This window comes from Rhineura floridana, chromosome 5 (genome assembly GCF_030035675.1).
Source record: "Rhineura floridana isolate rRhiFlo1 chromosome 5, rRhiFlo1.hap2, whole genome shotgun sequence".
NCBI classification, from domain to species: domain Eukaryota; kingdom Metazoa; phylum Chordata; class Lepidosauria; order Squamata; family Rhineuridae; genus Rhineura; species Rhineura floridana.
The window spans coordinates 16481234-16499058 of NC_084484.1; the positions used below are offsets into that span (position 1 = coordinate 16481234).

At 43.9% G+C, this 17825-nt stretch overlaps 1 protein-coding gene across 1 annotated transcript; it reads right to left on the reverse strand.

The window, feature by feature from the left end:
• Positions 1–482: 482 nt before the first annotated feature.
• On the reverse strand, positions 483–6292 carry LOC133385778 (uncharacterized). Its single transcript, XM_061629355.1, has 2 exons — positions 5717–6292; positions 483–2256 (listed from the first exon to the last, which is right to left on the reverse strand). The coding sequence occupies exons 1-2, from the start codon at positions 6201–6203 to the stop codon at positions 1862–1864; spliced, it is 882 nt and encodes a 293-aa protein (XP_061485339.1). The 5' UTR covers positions 6204–6292; the 3' UTR covers positions 483–1861.
• Between the last annotated feature and the right edge of the window lie 11533 nt (positions 6293–17825).

A 17825-nucleotide genomic window follows, 5' to 3' on the forward strand; every position in this document is an offset into this window, starting at 1 on the left:
CACCCTCAATTATCAATACAAAGACAAAACAAGAAAGGCCTGCTGGAATGCATCATTGCCTTATCCAGTCCAGCTTCCTGTTTCCCACAGTGGCCAACCAGATGCCTGTATGAATGCTGTAAGCAGGACAAAAGCACAATACTACACTCACTGTTCTTTTCCAGCAGCATGCATCCTTTATGCCTAGTAACTATTGATATTATTATCCTCCATGAATAAGAATATATTATCTCCCTTTAAAGTCATCTGGGCTTGTGGTAGGGAATCCCATAGTTTAACTAAGCACTTTGTGAAAAAGTACATCTTTTTGTCTGTCCTAAATCTTCTACCTTTCACTTTCATTGGATGGCCAGGGTTCTAGTATTATGAGAGATGGAATAAAAGTTATCTCTGTGCACATTGCCACCACACAAGGAAGACTCGTGACACAAGATTGGAATAATGTTATATTTATTAAATATAACATACTAAATCCAAAGCAAGACAGCCAATCATTCAAATATAATTACTTCGGGCAGGTGAGGTTAATCCTAACTATGTGGGACTACCCTCCCACCTTCAAAAGGCATTAATTCTAATTATTGCATAACTCCAGAGTGAAGGACGTGTGTAAAATCCTCACTCCTTGCTCTTGGAGACATGCGTGTGGTTCCAACCTCCACACCATGGCCCCGCCATACAGGCGTTCACCATGATGCGCAAGCCGGTCCCATAAGGAGACCACCCAGATCCCCACCAGAGATGAACCCTGATGGTTCCCTGGGAAGTGCTCCTTTTGTGATGCCTTAACCACCTAAATATATAATCCCCCACTATACCTCACCTGCCCGAATTCTATGCTAGCCAAAGCAGACACAACCCGACCCATCCAAAAAGCCAATTGAATTAACCCGAGCAGCATGGAGTAGGCAAAACCAAAGGGAGTCTAAATCAGAATCCCCCCCCAAAAATTCCTACTCGGCCCCATTTTGGCGACCAGCAAAGCCCATACTGACAAGGGAGGGAGGGTGGGTGCCGCGAGGCGAAAAAGGCAAGAGCGGGAAGAAGCAGCAGCCTTTTATATGCTGCTCAAACACCCTTCCTGATTGGGTGAACGATCTCACGTGGCTCTAAAATGTTTGTATCGCGAGCATTCACGAGTCCTCCCTTTAATAATGGCGGCGGCAAATCCGTCCCTAAAAGGAACGACATTGCCACCACACAAGGAAGACTCATGACACAAGATTGGAATAATGTTATATTTATTAAATATAACATACTAAATCCAAAGCAAGACAGCCAATCATTCAAATATAATTACTTCGGGCAGGTGAGGTTAATCCTAACTATGTGGGACTACCCTCCCACCTTCAAAAGGCATTAATTCTAATTATTGCATAACTCCAGAGTGAAGGACGTGTGTAAAATCCTCACTCCTTGCTCTTGGAGCCATGCACGTGGTTCCAACCTCCACACCATGGCCCCGCCGTACAGGCGTTCACCATGATGCGCAAGCCGGTCCCATAAGGACACCACCCAGATCCCCACCAGAGATGAACCCTGATGGTTCCCTGGGAAGTGCTCCTTTTGTGATGCCTTAACCACCTAAATATATAATCCCCCACTATACCTCACCTGCCCGAATTCTATGCCACAGGAGGGGATCAGCTCAAGCTTGGTCCACTCCACCCAACGAAGACAACAAAACCCTTAAACCCTTCATAATATCCTCTAAAAATAAATCACACCCCTGGTCCGAAAGATGAACACCATCCCCACGAAACAAATGTGGGGCATGGAACCTAATCCTGTCGTGGGGAATGAATGCCCCCCCAAGCGACAGGACAAGAGCCCTGATCTTCCTATTCACCCATTTCCGGGATCAATCGATCCTGTTGGGATGAATAGCACCCCTCCACACCCTTCTAACAAGCATATCAGACCACACAATTATAAGGCGTGGATAGGAATTAAGAAGCCATGTGAGATCGCGAGTAACCTTAAGAAGCAGGTCCACACCAGGACTCTGCACCAAATCATTTTCCCCTAAATGGATTAATAATATATGTGGCCGATCCATAGAAGACATAATACGGCACACGGAAGGCAAAAACGCATCCCATAACATGCCCCTCCGGGCTACCCAGTGAACTGTAGCGGTAGCAGAAAGCTGCAGCTGGGTCCCAGGAGCAGACGAAGAAGCCCTCCGATGAGCCCAAAACAAAATTGAGTGGCCACACAAGGCGATCCTCACGGGAATAGGGATGCTTAGCAAACCTAGGGAAACAAAAACAAAACCTTATTATTAAGGCCTGACATAAGATTTGAATGCATCGGAATGCCATCTTCCAATTGCCTGTATATCGCTAACGCTCATGCCCACGAGGGCTGCGGCCGTAGCCGCACCAATCCGGAAAGAATGCAGCCCATAGACTCCAGCTTCACGACCGCTGGCCAACAAGGCCCGCCGAACAACGGCCCAAAATTGAAATTGAGTCAGGGCAGAACCATCAGCATGAATGAAAAGATAACACTGGCCCGCTGGCCGGAGAGACAGAAATTGTCGCATTGCAGCCACAGGGCACAATTCAGAGACCTGGCAACTGCGTAAAAACACAATAGTGCCACGGCCTTTCTGATCGGTCTTAGAGACCCACAGGGAAAGCCTCACTATATCGGCACCTAATGTGCAATCGCCTATGCATAAGGCACGATAGGTCACATCACGCTTGGAGGGGGCCAATACTTCACTAGGGCAAAAAGCACCGTAAAACATCGTCAGAGTTACTGCGGCGAACAGGTGCGACTCATACCGAGATGAGCATAATGAATTAAACAACGCCAGGATCTGGAGGAGAACATCGGGTGTGATTGGCCTCCTCCGGTCAGTGGACCTGGGAGTGGAACGCGACCAACCCTTAAGGACCTTTCTGACCCTAAAATCTACAGAATGATCCGGCAGCCCCCGTGCCTTAGAGATAAAGGTAAACGCGGAAAGGTGACCGGCGATAGTAGAAACAGCATTGTTTTGCCCTTTTAAAGTTATCATAAACTGCAATAGATGATCCACAGGAGTAGGCCACGCCAAAGGCATCTCCTTGCTGATGCGGAAAGTCTGGAACTTAGCAAATGAACGCTCGTACGCATTTCGAGTACTGGGAGCCAGAGCAGCTACAATCGCAACCCCAACTTCTAGTTGCCAAGGTTCCACAGGAAAGGTGGGACTGGCACAGGATCTAGTGCCGCTCCAGGTGCAAGGTCCCGAAAGCGCGCCATCTGTAAGCAGGAAAGGGCATCAGCAATGGAATTTAGTAAACCTGGAATATGCCTGGCAAGGAATAAAATATTAAAGCGCAAACATTGCAAGACAAAAGCCCGCACTAAGCGCATAACACGGGGAGACTTAGAAGTTTGTGCATTGATAACGCAAACCGTGGACCAATTATCACACCAGAAGCGCACTGTGCGATTCTGAAATGACAAAGGCCAATTGTGTACAGCTACTACTATAGGAAAAAATTCCAGGAATGTCAAATCAGAAGTAATTCCATTGGCCAGCCAAGAGGCAGGCCATCGCTCAGCGCACCACTGTGATCTAAATATTACTCCAAAACCAGTTCCCCCAGCGGCATCAGAATGCACCTGCAATTCAGCTTCCAATAACAATTCCTGTCTCCAAAAGGAAAGGCCGTTGAATTCTGTCAGGAATTCAAGCCACATGTGCAAATCCGCTCTCATTCCTGCTGTAATACGCAGAAAATGAAAACGAGAGCGAACACCCTTCATGGCGTCACATAGCCGCCTTGGGAAATGCACGGCCAGGGGAAATAACTTTGGAAGCAAAAACTAAATGTCCTACCAGCTCCTGCAATTGACCCAGTGTAAGTTTCTTTAATACAAGCACTGATCGAAGCAGTTGTCGCAGTGCAACCACTTTATCCAACGGCAAACGTGATGACTGCGCTACTGTATCCAATTGGATCCCTAAGAAAATAAGGGAAGTAGCAGGGCCCTCAGACTTCTCAGGAGCGAGCGGAACTCCCAATTCCTCAGTTAAAGAGGTGAAGGATTGCATTAAATAGAGGCAGTGAGAAGTCCCAGCCGGCCCAACAAATAAGAAATCATCAAGGTAATGAGCAGAGAAGGAGGAGGAAGCTTTCCTCTGCAGTGCCCATTCCAAAAATGTGCTGAATGCTTCGAAAGCAGCACAAGACACAGAACAACCCATTGGCATGGCCCTATCTACATAAAACTGGCCCTGAAATTTAAAACCCAATAAATCTACATCATCAGGATGTACAGGCAGGAGGCGAAAAGCGGATTTTATATCACACTTTGCCATTAAGGCACCCCTGCCTGCCCTCCTAACTACTCTCACTGCCTCATCAAAAGAGGTATACTTAACTGACGCGTGTAACGGTGAAATGCCATCATTAACAGAGGCACCTTTCGGGTAAGATAAGTTATGAATAAGCCGGTATTCGCCAACCTGCTTCTTAGGCACAATACCTAACGGGGAAATCCTCAAATTTCTCAAAGGAGGACAAGGAAAAGGGCCGGAAATACGATCGGCACTTATCTCCTTATTAAGCTTAGCTAACACAACAGACGCTAAATGGCTAAGAGAGGGCTGATTGACTACTGATGTAGCAATCTGTGGACCCTCAAAGGGAATACGAAAACCATCAGTAAACCCTTGCAATATAAAACTAGCAGCCTGTCTATCAGGGTAAAACTCTAACAGCTTAGCCAAAGGAGCCAGCTTGACCGGGCTACTGGCCTTGCGACGTACTGCCGCTGTTGCCAGAACCACGTTTGGGCTGGTGATGCTCCCCTGTACCCTGGCGAGCCGTGCGTGCACGCTGACAGGAGGAACTGGGGTGGGTGCCACCGCACATTGCGCAAGCATGTCTGAACCTACAAGGACATCTGAAACATCTGCCAGTGCTGTTGAATGCCCAGCAGACTTGCTGGGATTGAACCCAGTGCCCGCCTTGGTTGGAACCAAAGGCGGCAGTCTGCGCTCGTGCTAACAAATGCCCACTATCAGCTCTATAGCCCAAGGTGGGCCTGGCAGGGGTCATAGATCGGAGCCAAAGACCGGCATGCTCAACATCCCAACGGAGGGTGGGATCCAATGCCACCCTCTGCCTGAAATTCTCGTCATACCGAAGCCAAGCTGTGCCAGAGAATTCCCGGAAAGCTCAATGAACAATGTTCTGATACTTTATCATGGACAAAGCTCTAGAAGGATATGCCTGAGTCATAACCCCCATATAAATTGTGTAGGCATTCAACCAGTTAGGCCAAATGCGATCGACCCTCCGCTTAATAGCGGCCTCACGCTCCTTAACCTCCTGACCATCCTTAGGTTTCGTTTCGTTTTCACGAAACAGGAGAGAAAACAAATAGATGTACTCTCCGTGCCAAATTTTTTCTTTTGTTCCTAACAATAAATGGTCCCCCAAAGGAAGAGATGTGTCACCCTGTGGATAAATTCCTTGAGGAAGAGGCAAGTAAGCGGGTGCCAGAGAGGAAGAATTGGCAGAAGGCTGCCAAGGAGATACTGCAGCAGCAGGCCAAGGGAGCTGTGGGTGCTGAGGCACCAACACCCCCCCCATAAAAACAGCAGGGTGCGTAGAATCACACAGCACCGGGGAACCATCAGCAGAGTTATCCTGAAGAAGGGGACTAGAGGCGTGTGCTTGTGTAGCGTGAGGGTGTAATTGTTGCCCACCTGTATAAGTTGCAGGAGAAGCAATGACCGGCGGCATGGTGAACCCTGGAGACCCGGGAGTGAACGTGGCGGGTGTTGAATGGACAGGCATCTGTACATCCCGACGCTCAAGTTCAGGCAAGGTAAGATTCGTGGGCGGAACAGCAAGCAAACCAACTGGAGGAGTATGCACCGAAGACCCCTCCATGGGCATAGCATCTTCAAGCACACCAACTCTAGAAACCAAGTCGTCGAGAAGATGAGATTTAGTCATTTTGGAAGCTAACCTAGCAGATTTCTTACCTACAGGTCCGGAACTGGGACCCGCATCAACGTCCTGAGTCTGCCTGCGTTCCCTTTCAAGCGCTTCAACTCTAGCCACCAAGGCATGGATGGTCCCCAAATCCTCCTCCTCGTCAGAAGATTGATGCTGCATTGAGGAAGGGTGCTTGGTGGCCTGCTTCAGCACCCGAACCCCTTTCTTCTGTTGCACCTTCTTGGGAGGCATGGTCAAAAGACCAGGATAAACAAATACACAATTAACAAAGTGTATATATACCACCAAATATGAACAAGTTCTGCAATTTAACCAACTAACACAATTGCCAATTATAATAGAAAATCGAAAATGAAAATTATTTTAATTTTATGCTAACTAAATTTATTTATATATATTTTATTTATTGTATTATTATTATTAAGTGATTATATAATTAGTTATTATTTATTATTTGATAATGAATAATAAAATTAATACTATACTATAAACTATGTGGTGGGGAGATAAAGGAAAAGGAAGGGGGTATTAAATTTCAATAAGCTAATTATAGTTAAAAAGCAACAACTGCAGAATAACTAGCACTACACACAAAATTGAATTATGAGAAATAAAACTATTAAATTCAATAACGAGGCTCCAATAAATTAAAAGATCAACGATCAAAATGCTATATACAGCGATTACACAGAGAGAAACGGAATTAAAAGGGGTTAGACGAGGACAAAAACGAAACTCAGGCAAGAACGGAGAATTAACTTCTAAATTAACACAGAAACGACTACTCCACCAACTAAACTCCAAAATTTGGACCAAAGAAATTAAGAAAACTGAAGCTGTACGAACTGAAGGGGGGGGGAACGAACGGGAAAAAAGAAAAAAGCCGCTAGGCGCGCGGGCGGTCGCCCGCCGCCCAGCTGTTCAGCGGGGAGGGAAATTCAAATCGAGTAAGAGATTGAGGATTGCAACGATCGAATATAACTTAGGAGAAAGAGAACAATCAAACCAATACGCCGACGGAGCCACGGGAAGCACCAACCAACCGCATATACCGCGAGGCGAAAAAGGCAAGAGTGGGAAGCAGAAGCAGCCTTTTATATGCTGCTCAAACACCCTTCCTGATTGGGTGAACGATCTCACGTGGCTCTAAAATGTTTGTATCGCGAGCATTCACGAGTCCTCCCTTTAATAATGGCGGCGGCAAATCCGTCCCTAAAAGGAACGACACTCTCCATACCATGCATAATTTTATACACTTCTATAATGTCCATCCTTACAATTTTTTTCTGAACAAACCCCCCTAGATTTTGTAACCTTTCCTTGCAGGAGAGCTGCTCTAGGTCCCTGAACATCTCGAATGCATTTTTCTACAACTTTTTCCAGATTTACATTTAACCTTTTTGAGATACAGGAACCAGAACTTTACAAAGTATTCAAGGTGGTTCCACCACATATTTTTGATTCCATGATCTGTAGCATAGAATTAACCTTTTTCACAGTTGATACACACCTGGGTCAACATTGTCACAGAGCTCTATAGCGTAACTTCAAGATCTTTTTTCTCCTCAGTCCCTGCCAGGTCAGCAGTGTATATGTAAAATTAAGATCTATTTGTTTATTTATTGTCCAATGTGCCTCACTTCACATTTACTTACATTGAACTGCATTTGCCATTTTAATGCCAGTACCAGATTAGGAAAGATCATTTTGGAGGCTGTCACAATCCTTTTTTGTTTGTACTACACTAAATAATTTAGGGAGCAAACCAAACCCAAGATCTGCCAGGATGAGTGGAGTTTGGAACAGACAGATCTCCAGCTGAAACAGTTGAAGTACCTCATCCCAGCTCTTCCCAGCTGGAGATGTGCCAGCATATGTTCTCCATCCCAGCTCATCTGGGGCTCAGCCAAGGCCAGGGTAAGTCTCCCAAAATGGGTGGGATGGGACAGGGCAGGGGGAGACGTAGCCTGATACCAAACTCCATTCAGTTCAGTCACATGCCCTAGCAACCGAGTGGAAGTAACACTGGCAAAAAGGATGGTGTAAATCAAACTATTTTATAGGCTTGTTTTCCCTCTACCAGGCTTTGGCCAGTTCAGCTGGCAGTAACCCTGCTCCTGAATGGAGTTGGCATAATTTACCCTGGCATAAATTACACTGGCTTCCTAGAGTTTGGATTGCCCTGTTAATGTCCACTTCACTACTCCATCCTAACTCTAAATGTGAACAAGTTAAAAAGTACTGGTTCCTCCCAATACAGATTCCTTGTGGACTATATTCATGCATCCCTTCACCTAGCTAACAGGAATTGCAAACCCCAAACTCCTACATGAAAGGATAATGTGCCTTTTAATATGAGCCTTCTGTTAGTTTTGCATTGTTTTCTTCGTAGGTTGGGTAATGGCTATAAAATGTGGGGCCTTTGTGGTTGGAGTGGGGGAAATAGCCTAAATATCTCCTTCAGATTTTCAAAGTTTGACAGGTGTGAACATGATCTTTTAAAGGGGAAGAGAAATAAAATTCTAGCTAGCAGACAAAAATGTGGGCTGGTTCACATGGCGATTTAATATGAGACTGGTGCCACTTGCATCCCCGTTTAATTAGCAGGGTTTACAGGACGTTGCAGACAAAAGGAAGGTGTGCCACTGCTTTTCCCTTTAAATCTGAATTAAACCAACCCGCTGATGAGATAAGTGGAAAAACCATCTCCGCTTCGCTGCGCTCCTCCCATGTAGGCTCTTTCCTCCAATGTTTTTTGCTGGGGGGTGGATCATCACGTTCCGATACTCCCCTTTCTCCATCCACTAAACTGTCCATGAATTCCATTTTCTTTCTGGTGGCTCAAACAGCCACTTTCAACTCGTTCTGTTCTCCCACATCGGGAGAAAGTGGTTTGTTACTGGAGCTTACTACTACTATCACTGACACTGGTTTTTTTTTCTTTCTTTTTAAAACTTTGGCACAGTTTGAACTCTTTCCACCCAAACTCCCTTGGGCTTTGCAAAAGTGAAGCTGGGCTCTAAAGCATGTGGTGATGGTGGCAGGAATGCCCTGGCATGATAGAAACAGGGCAGCCCAGAGTGCATAACAACTAACAACTTTGGCAGCTGCACACATGCAAAACCCAGGCTGATCTCTCTCTCTCTCGCCCCCCTCACCCATTCTTTCCCCAGAGATCAGCAATAACTGAAAGAGAAAAGGGAAACGTCAGGGTGGGACCCACAGTTAAGACTTTGCTTTCTGGGTAAGGGCAAGGGGAAAGGAGGGGAGAGAGAGCAGACAGAACAGGAGGAGGAGGGGAATAATTATTGGCCTTACATGGCAAAAGAGAAAGGCAAGTTCCGGCTCCACATGGAGCTTTAGTAAATAATCCTGTGAACTGTGAGAGTGATGTGACAGAAGGCGCGTGTGTGCACACACACAAACACTTCCACTAAAAATTGCATTTCATACATGCTTAATAAAAAGGATTTTTTTTGCTATGTCAGGAGGAAATGAAACTTAAAGTTTTCCCTTGTCAATAGAACCCCCCACGCCCTCCCGGCTTCAGTGTGCAATTGACAAGAAACAATAAACCAAAAAAACCCTCCCCTTCTCCATAAGCAATACTCCAGAGGGAGTAAACATGTAAATCTGGGGGCGGAGCCATAAGAAAACAGTTGTATTAAACCTGCCTTAGGAATGTCAACTGTGAATAGAAAACAGCTGATTGGAAGGTAGTGTGTATCTAGCAAATCTATTGTGATAGGAAAAGCTGTGTCTTTAATCTGAAGTTTACCTCCCATGTGAATCAGCCCCATTCCATGAGAATTACAAGAGTAACATCTTATTTTTCAGTCATCAGATTATAAATTCAGCGGCAGGAGAACAATGTTTTCATCATGATTTAACTAGATATAGAAGACACAACAAATCATAGTTTAAATTATGCATGATTTAAAATATCACCTTTGAGACTTCTAAAGGGATATTTAAGGGAGCATTAATGCAAAAATTGAACAAGTATAAAATACAAACTTTCAAAATTATTACATTGTCCATTCCAGAACACCCTGTAGTCATAACTTTATCCAAGAATGAATGAAGGTAAACTATTCTTGGTTTTTGAAATGTAATCTCTTCTCGGTTTTGACATTTGTAACATATTTTTCCTGTTTAAAGTCGTTTCACATTATATAGGTTCCCTGTATGTGTGAGCAATTAATCAACACAGAGTATATACATTCATCAACATTTTGTTCTCTTTAGCTAGAAGGAAAGACAAAAATCTGACAGAGTTGAAACTAAAAAGCTATTTTTGCTCTGTATTTGGCTTCAGCCAGGAACAGTTTTAAAGGTCTTCTCTTTGTCAGTTGTTTTAGGACATACCTAGACATTAGTTAGTTATTAAAAATATTTCTATACCGCCTCCCTCATCAACTGTTTGGGCAGTTTCCAACAATACTAAAATACATATCAAAATGTTAAAATATGGGAAGAAAATGCAATTGAACAACTAGGTATGAGGTTATAATATATTCACTAATAGGCAAAAAACCCTTGGGGTTTAAGAATGTACGTGGAGCTAATAGATATATTCGGACTTTTAAAAGAGAGAAAATTGGGCAGCCATCATGAATGCACTGCAGGAGCAGGAGGCCTGACCTCCTCTTTGAGATATTGTACTGCCATACAAATTTGTACAAATGCAAACATTTTCAGTCCAATCCACTTCCTGTGTAGCTTGGAATAATTTGGTAACGTGCTTCTGAGGCAATAAATAGTCATATGCACAAAAAGGGGGGGGCGAGTTCAGCAAGTTGCAACCTAGGATTGCTGCTGGAATTCAGGCAAGTCCCATTCTAAAAGAGGAGCAGGGGATCTGCTTGTGCCGCCTGGACTGCAAAGTGGTGATGGTATCCTGACTCTGAATCCATGCAATCAGATCACAAAATGTCCCCCTCCAGGTAGCCATTATCAGTAGGATGCATTCCAGCTGGTCCCTGGAAGGGCCTCCATATGGGTGAACCTCCAAAATGATGCCATTCCTACCCTTTTGGAAAGCAACTCGAATGCTGCTTTTGATTTTTCTCTCTCTTACCACCAATACCATTTCTACAAGAGTGAGATTATTTTCACAAATAGTTCGGTTTTTTTGTAAACTGGATGTGATATGAGTTTTGGGGTATGTAAATAGTACCTGAGGGGACTCCTGAGCAGCCTCGGTAATATGGGGGGAAGGGGAAAGGAAACTTTAATTCTTTTGGTCCTAACAAATTTGCGTCTCTGAAGCTGCTATCTGCATTTCAAGGGAAGCCTTCATTAGATTTCCATGGAAGAGGGATGGATTATTAAACCACTCTGAGAACTGCAGCTCTGTTAGGTGAATAGGGGACGCCTAACAATTCTCAGCATCCCAGGATTCTTTGGGGGAAGCCATGGCTGCTTAAATTGACATAATACTGCTTTAAATGTATGGTTTATAAGAGGACTGAGCAAACTTCTCACAGTCATGTATTCCTGTAAATCTCTATTCAGAAATAACTGTCATTGAATTCAATGAGACTTATTCCTAGGTAAGTAAGGATAGGATTGCCATCTTAAATGTTTAATACTGCCAGCCTATTTAACAGTTTTATTAATAAATTTTAGTTATTGTAATAAAGCCGTAAGATTTTTGTTGGTTTTGCTACCTGCCATAGCTAATAGGCCTTCTCCTGTAGATCACCTATAAGAGTATTTTTTAAAAAGTGTCCTCTTCAAAGTTATTCCATTTAACCCCATAGGCCCTGACATGAGCAATAGCTGCCACACTTATTGCTTTCATTGCTTGATATCAGTAAGCATCAGTAAGCCAGGTCAGAATCATCCGAAAACCTGAGATTTCAGATGCAGGCCCTAGTGATGTCAGGGGGGTGAACCCAAGTGATGTCACAGGGGTGGGCCCTACTGATGTCTAAGCATGATACATTGAGCATCAATCACAGTTGCTGAGAGCATACAATTTAAAAAAAAACATTTCTCTGATTGGAAATTAAGATAGAAATCTTAGCTAAAAGATGGAGCCTGGGTAGGGAACATTTAATCTAGCCTACTTGATTTCAGCAAGAAGGGTTTAAGTGCCCTCAGACCAGGTCACTCACCAGTAGGCCATTATAGGAAGAAAGGACCCTAGTGTTGCGCAGATGTTAGATGGGAGCACTCAGGAGTAAAGATGGATGCCCCTGAAGGCTGCAATTCTAAACATACTTACTAAAGGACTAAGCCCCATAGAACTCAATAGCACTTACTTGTGAGTAGATATAGTTTGGATTGTGCTGTTGGTAAAGCTTGACTAGGGATCCTCTGCAAATATATCCATATGCAAGCAGGGTTGGCAACCCCCTGACTGGAATGCCCTGCCCCTATCTTTTAATAGGCTGCTCCAAATTTCTTTACAGATTTGACCCTTCACTTCAGAAAGAGGTCTGAGAAATGAGTAAGAGTAAGAAGATTCTCCACCCTTTCTGTCTACCTTGTGGGCTGCTATAAGCTCACTTTGACAGCCAACCCAATTTCAGTGAGATAATTGACAGAGAGAAAATATACATGGTTTGGTCTACCTTCACAGGCAGCAGTTTGGGAACAATAACAATTGCAGCCACACTTCCAAGAACCAAACTGTCATGCAAGCAACAAGGTGCATCATCAATGGGTTTTAGGGGGCTGAGCTGAGGGCATGGAACCACTGCTGTTGCTTCTATGGATGTAAGGGAGTGAGGTTAAAGGTAAATGAAATGCAAACAGAAAATGAAAAATAAAAGACAGTGATGATTTCCTAAATGCAATACCATACCAACCACAACAAGATTCCTATGAGTAAGGCAGAAAACTCAGCATCCCACAGCCAGTCAGGATTCATAACCAAAAACCAAAACTTCTGGCAGCCAGTCAGCCAAGGTCACAGAAATCCCCTTGCAGCACAACCTGCCCCAGGGGCTGCAGTTAGTGCAGAATATTGCCGCATGATTGCTGACATGAGTAAGATCCTAATCAGCACATAATACCTCTGCTCTGAAATCTTCATTAGTTGCTTATCTGCTAACAGGCCAAGTTCAAGGTGTGCTTTCCATGTTATGGATGCCACATAGTACTTTTTCTGCTCCTGTAAGAAATCAGTCCTGTAATGTGGCAGCACCTACGCTTTGGAACTCCGTGCCAATTGACATTAGGCAGATGCCTCTTTTCAGCACCTGCTAAAATCATTTTTGTTTAGGCAAGCCTATCCAGGCATGTAGACGCTATTGTGTTTTTTATCTCTTTTTAACTCATTGTTGGTTTTATTATTTTGAATGGTTTTAAACACCTGTCTATACATGTTTTTGGCAATAATTTTATTGTTTTAATTCTTTCTGTAAACCGCTTTGAGATTTTTTACAATAAAATGGTATATAAATGTTGTAATTAAAATACATAAATAAATTATGGAGTCACTGTACCCCTTGAGTCTCTTTCCACTTTTAGAAGAAAGGAATCTGCCTTATACTGACTCAGGCCATTTGGTACTATGTAGCTCAGTACTGATGACACGGACTAGCATTGGCTCTCCAGGATTCCAGGCAATAGTCTTTTCCAGAAATTGAATTTTGGAACTTTGCATACAAGGCACATGCCCAGATAATGAGCTACAACCCTTCCCATTTAAAAAAGTATCTTTTAAAAAAAAATTTAAATTCACTCTTGAATGCACATCATACCTAGGGCAGATCCACACCATTCATTTAGAGCACATTCAACACCCATCTGAAGCACATGAATCCCACCACAGAATCATGGTAACTAGTTTGTTAAGGATGGTGAAAACTATAACTGAGGGGGAAACTACACTTCCCATGATTCTTTAGAGGAAGTTGTGATGTTCCTATATTAATGTATATATGGTAAGTGTTGGTTGTTTAGAAGATACATGATAAGTGGAGTGAAAGAGGAGGGGGAGTGAATGGGCAGTAGAATGCGAGATGATTGGCTGAGTGTTTAAAATGGCTGAACGTATAAAAGGAAGAGTGAGAGTGGAATCTGGGGAGAGAAGAGAAAGAGTGGGTTGCTTGGTGGGGTTTGAGAGAGTTGTTTGCCAGGAGAGAGTGGAGAAGGAGAGGGGTGGAGTTCGGATTAGTATTGAGTAAAACCATATGCTTATGTGCCTTAAGAAGAAATCTTGTTAATCTTGTTAGCTTTGTTATCTTTAATAAATACTTAATTTGGTTTACCAAAGGCCTGATCCTTGGCTGGGGTTTCACAGACCAGAAGGGAGGGTAAGGTAATGACCAAGGCTGAAAGGAAACTGTAACAAATGGTGGCAGCAGTGAAGAGAATAACAATACCAGTATTGAGAGTCTCTGGGAATACTAGTATTAGGACGTGACTGGTGGTTGCCTAGCAGGGGGATCTGTTGAGATCTGTGCTAGAGCGGGGAGAGAAAAAATAAAAAAGGACAGTCCGGACTGGTGGAGTCCCTGGTGGTGCCTAGTGACAGGCAGTAGCCACGTGCAGGTAGGAACCTGACAGGGAGAGCCAGGGAAGGGCGTCACAGGTGGTGGCAGTAGCAGTGGGATACGAACAACAGAGAATCCAGATACGAATACTAGAGAATCCAGAACAGTGGTGTGGCAAACAGAAATAACAAAACAAGATTTCTTGTGAGAGTGACTGGCAAAGAGTGTGTGGCAAAGAGTGAGTGAACTCAAACACCATGGCTGAATACATAAAAATGAAAAGAGAGGAGCTGGTGGAGAAGTGCATAACATTCAATTTACCTCACGAGGGTAAAGGGGTAGATGAATTGAGGGTAGCACTTATAGGATTTGCTACTGCCCAGCAAAAACAACCTGTCAGAGAAGAGACCCCAGAAGGATACTTAAGCAATCCCGCTTATATAGAGTACTTGAGAGAGAAGTTAAGATGGGAGGCTGAGGAAAAAGACAAGCAGAGGGAGTTGGAAGCTGAGAGATTGAGGATGGAAGCTGATGGGAAAGACAAGCAGAGGGAGTTGGAAGCTGAGAGATTGAGGATGGAAGGTGCAGAGAAGGAAAAACAGAGGGAGTTGGAATTTGAGAGAATGAGAGTGGATGCGGAATTACAGGCAGAAAAGTTAAAATTTGAAAGATAGAAGTTTCATTCTGATGAGACAAGGAAAGAGAGAGATGGAGCAAAAATAAAAATTACTCCAAAGGACTTTGCTGTCTATGAGCCTGGTCAAGATCCTCAAATTTACCTCAGCACCTTTGAAAAAGCAGCTCAGTTGTGGGGGCTACCTGAAGATAAATACATGCAGTATTTATCAAACCTGATTAAAGGAGAATTGGCTGAGGTATACCAATATTTCCCCTCAGACAGGCCCGTCACCTATGCTGAATTCAAAGAAGCAGTGTTTAAAAGATTCAGACTGGGGCCTGATTATTTTAGAAAGCTTTTCAGAAACTGCCAGATACAGACAGGGAGGTCTTTCGTGGAGCTGGGGGCAAAACTGATGGACATATTTGGGAAATGGCTGACAAGTGCAAAAGCTCAGTCTGTGGAGGAGGTGATAAACCTCATGATATTGGATCAATTATACCATCAGTTACCACCAGAAATAAGGCTCCTGGTCAAAGACCGTTCCCCTACATCTGTGCAGGAGGCCGCAGAGATGGCGGATCACTTCGCCTCCAATAGAACTGGCTGGGTGGGGAAAACATCAAGAGATTTTAAACCCAGACGATATAATGCTGGCAGAAGGGATGTGGTACCACAGCGAGTGAGTCCTCCAGTAAAATCTGAAGGGCACAGGACACCCCAGAGTGGATCTGTGTACCCTAAAAGTGAGGAGAAATTATGCTACAAATGTGGTAGACCGGGGCACCTACGTTTTCAATGTGAGGTTGCCAACCCCATTAGTAATCCTGCTCAGACAAGGGCAGTGAAAACAGAGCCCAAGGCTTTAGAAACAGCAAAAAAGGTTCAGTCCTGCCAGATAAACTGGACAGAAGTAACAGACCTTGATTCAAGTCTGAGAGAGGAAGTGAGTGTACAAGGGGCAAATTATTGGGCATTGCTTGATACTGGTGCCGCTCAGACATTACTGAGGCCAGATTTAATAAAATCTGAGGTAATATTACCTCAGGAAACTGTGACTATCCAAGGAGTGAGGGGTCAACCAGAAAGTTTGCCTGTGGCCCTGGTGGAAATGACTTGGAGAGGCCGAGAGGGCTGATATAAAGTAGGCATTAATGCCCAGCAACAAGAACTAGTAATATTGGGAAGAGATGTAATAGGAGCCCAAGGAAAGATCTATGTAGTGACCAGACAGCAAATTGGCAGAGAAAAAGAAGCCATATTAAGGGGGGCTGAAACAAATAGGGTGGAATCTGTTAACCAGCCTCAGGTCACCATAGCAACCACTAGCAGGCCTGCTGAAGGAGACAAACTGTATCAAGTGGTCTCTGATAAGAAAGAAGCAGAACAATTCAGGGAAGAGCTGCATAAAGATATAAGTTTGAAGCAGATAAAGGAACAAGCTCTGACCCAACAGATTCCTTTCACTGACAAACTGAGGAATCAAGTTGTGTGTGAGAATGGGATTTTATATAGACTGTGGATGCCCGCTGAGAGAAAGGATGAATGTGAACCAGTGAAGCAATTGATAGTACCTAGCAAATACAGAACCAGATTGCTAGAGGTAGCCCACGATGTCCCATGTGCAGGACATCTGGGAATAAAAATGACCAAGAGGAGATTGGCGGCACACTATTATTGGCCAAACATCTCCAAAGATGTAAAACAACATTGTCTATCTTGTGGAATATGCCAAAAGGTGGGAAAAAGTGGAGTAAAGACGAAGGCACCCTTAAAGCCCCTTCCTATAATTGGACAACCCTTTTATAGAGTGGGAATAGATTTGGTGGGCCCTTTTTCCAAACCCACAAGGCATGGCAAGAAATATCTATTGGTGGTGGTGGATTTTGCCACCAGGTACCCAGACGCAGAAGCACTAAGATCTGTAGAAGCCCCTGTAGTGGCAGAGGCTTTATTAAAAATCTTTATGAGGCTGGGTTTCCCTCATGAAGTGCTGACGGATCAAGGCAGTGTATTCATGGGAGAAGTGATGCAATGTATGTGGAAATGTTTTGGTCTAAAACATCTAAAGACCACTACTTACCGTCCCGCCACTAATGGGTTAACAGAGAGATTCAATGGCGTTTTGAAGGGCATGATCAGAAGCTATGTTCAAGATCACCCACAAGACTGGGATGAACGTTTGGGATGCTTCTTATTTGCATATAGAGAAGTCCCTCAAGAGTCAACAGGCTTCTCACCCTTTGAACTCATGTTCACTAGAAAAGTGAGGGGACCTTTAGAACTATTAAAAAATTCATGGGAAGGAACCCTGGGAGAGTACAAAACATCTGTAGTAGATTTTGTATTGGAATTCCGCAATAAATTAACATCAATGACGGAGGTGGTGGAAAAGAATTTGAGTCAAGCACAGGAGAAGCAATGTTACTGGTATGACAGAACAGCCAGGGAACGTGTGTATGATGTGGGAGATATGGTTATGGCGTTCATACCCAGGAAACATGACAAATTACAGGCTAACTGGGAAGGACCATATACCATCAGAGAAAGGCTTGACACGGTGACGTATGTAATCACCACAGACCAATTAAACAAAAGCAAAGTGGTTCATGTAAATATGTTGAAGCCTTACCATACCAGGGATGTACAGGTGTTGCAAGTTACCTTATTCCCTGAGGGAAGTGGGCCTGAACTTCCAGATTTGGTACAGGAAAGCAAAGACAAAGGAGGGGTAGATCAAGTGGAATGGTCAGAGGAGGTGAAGGAGGAAGTAAAAGAGGAGAT

Bases quoted from the DNA above. Each gene is read 5' to 3' on its own strand.
- LOC133385778 (XM_061629355.1), bottom strand. From the start codon at position 6,203: ATGCCTCCCAAGAAGGTGCAACAGAAGAAAGGGGTTCGGGTGCTGAAG. The intron at 2,257-5,716 runs GTGGGCAACAAT...TTGTTTCCCTAG, and splicing joins TTCTCCTGCAACTTATACAG to GTTTGCTAAGCATCCCTATT.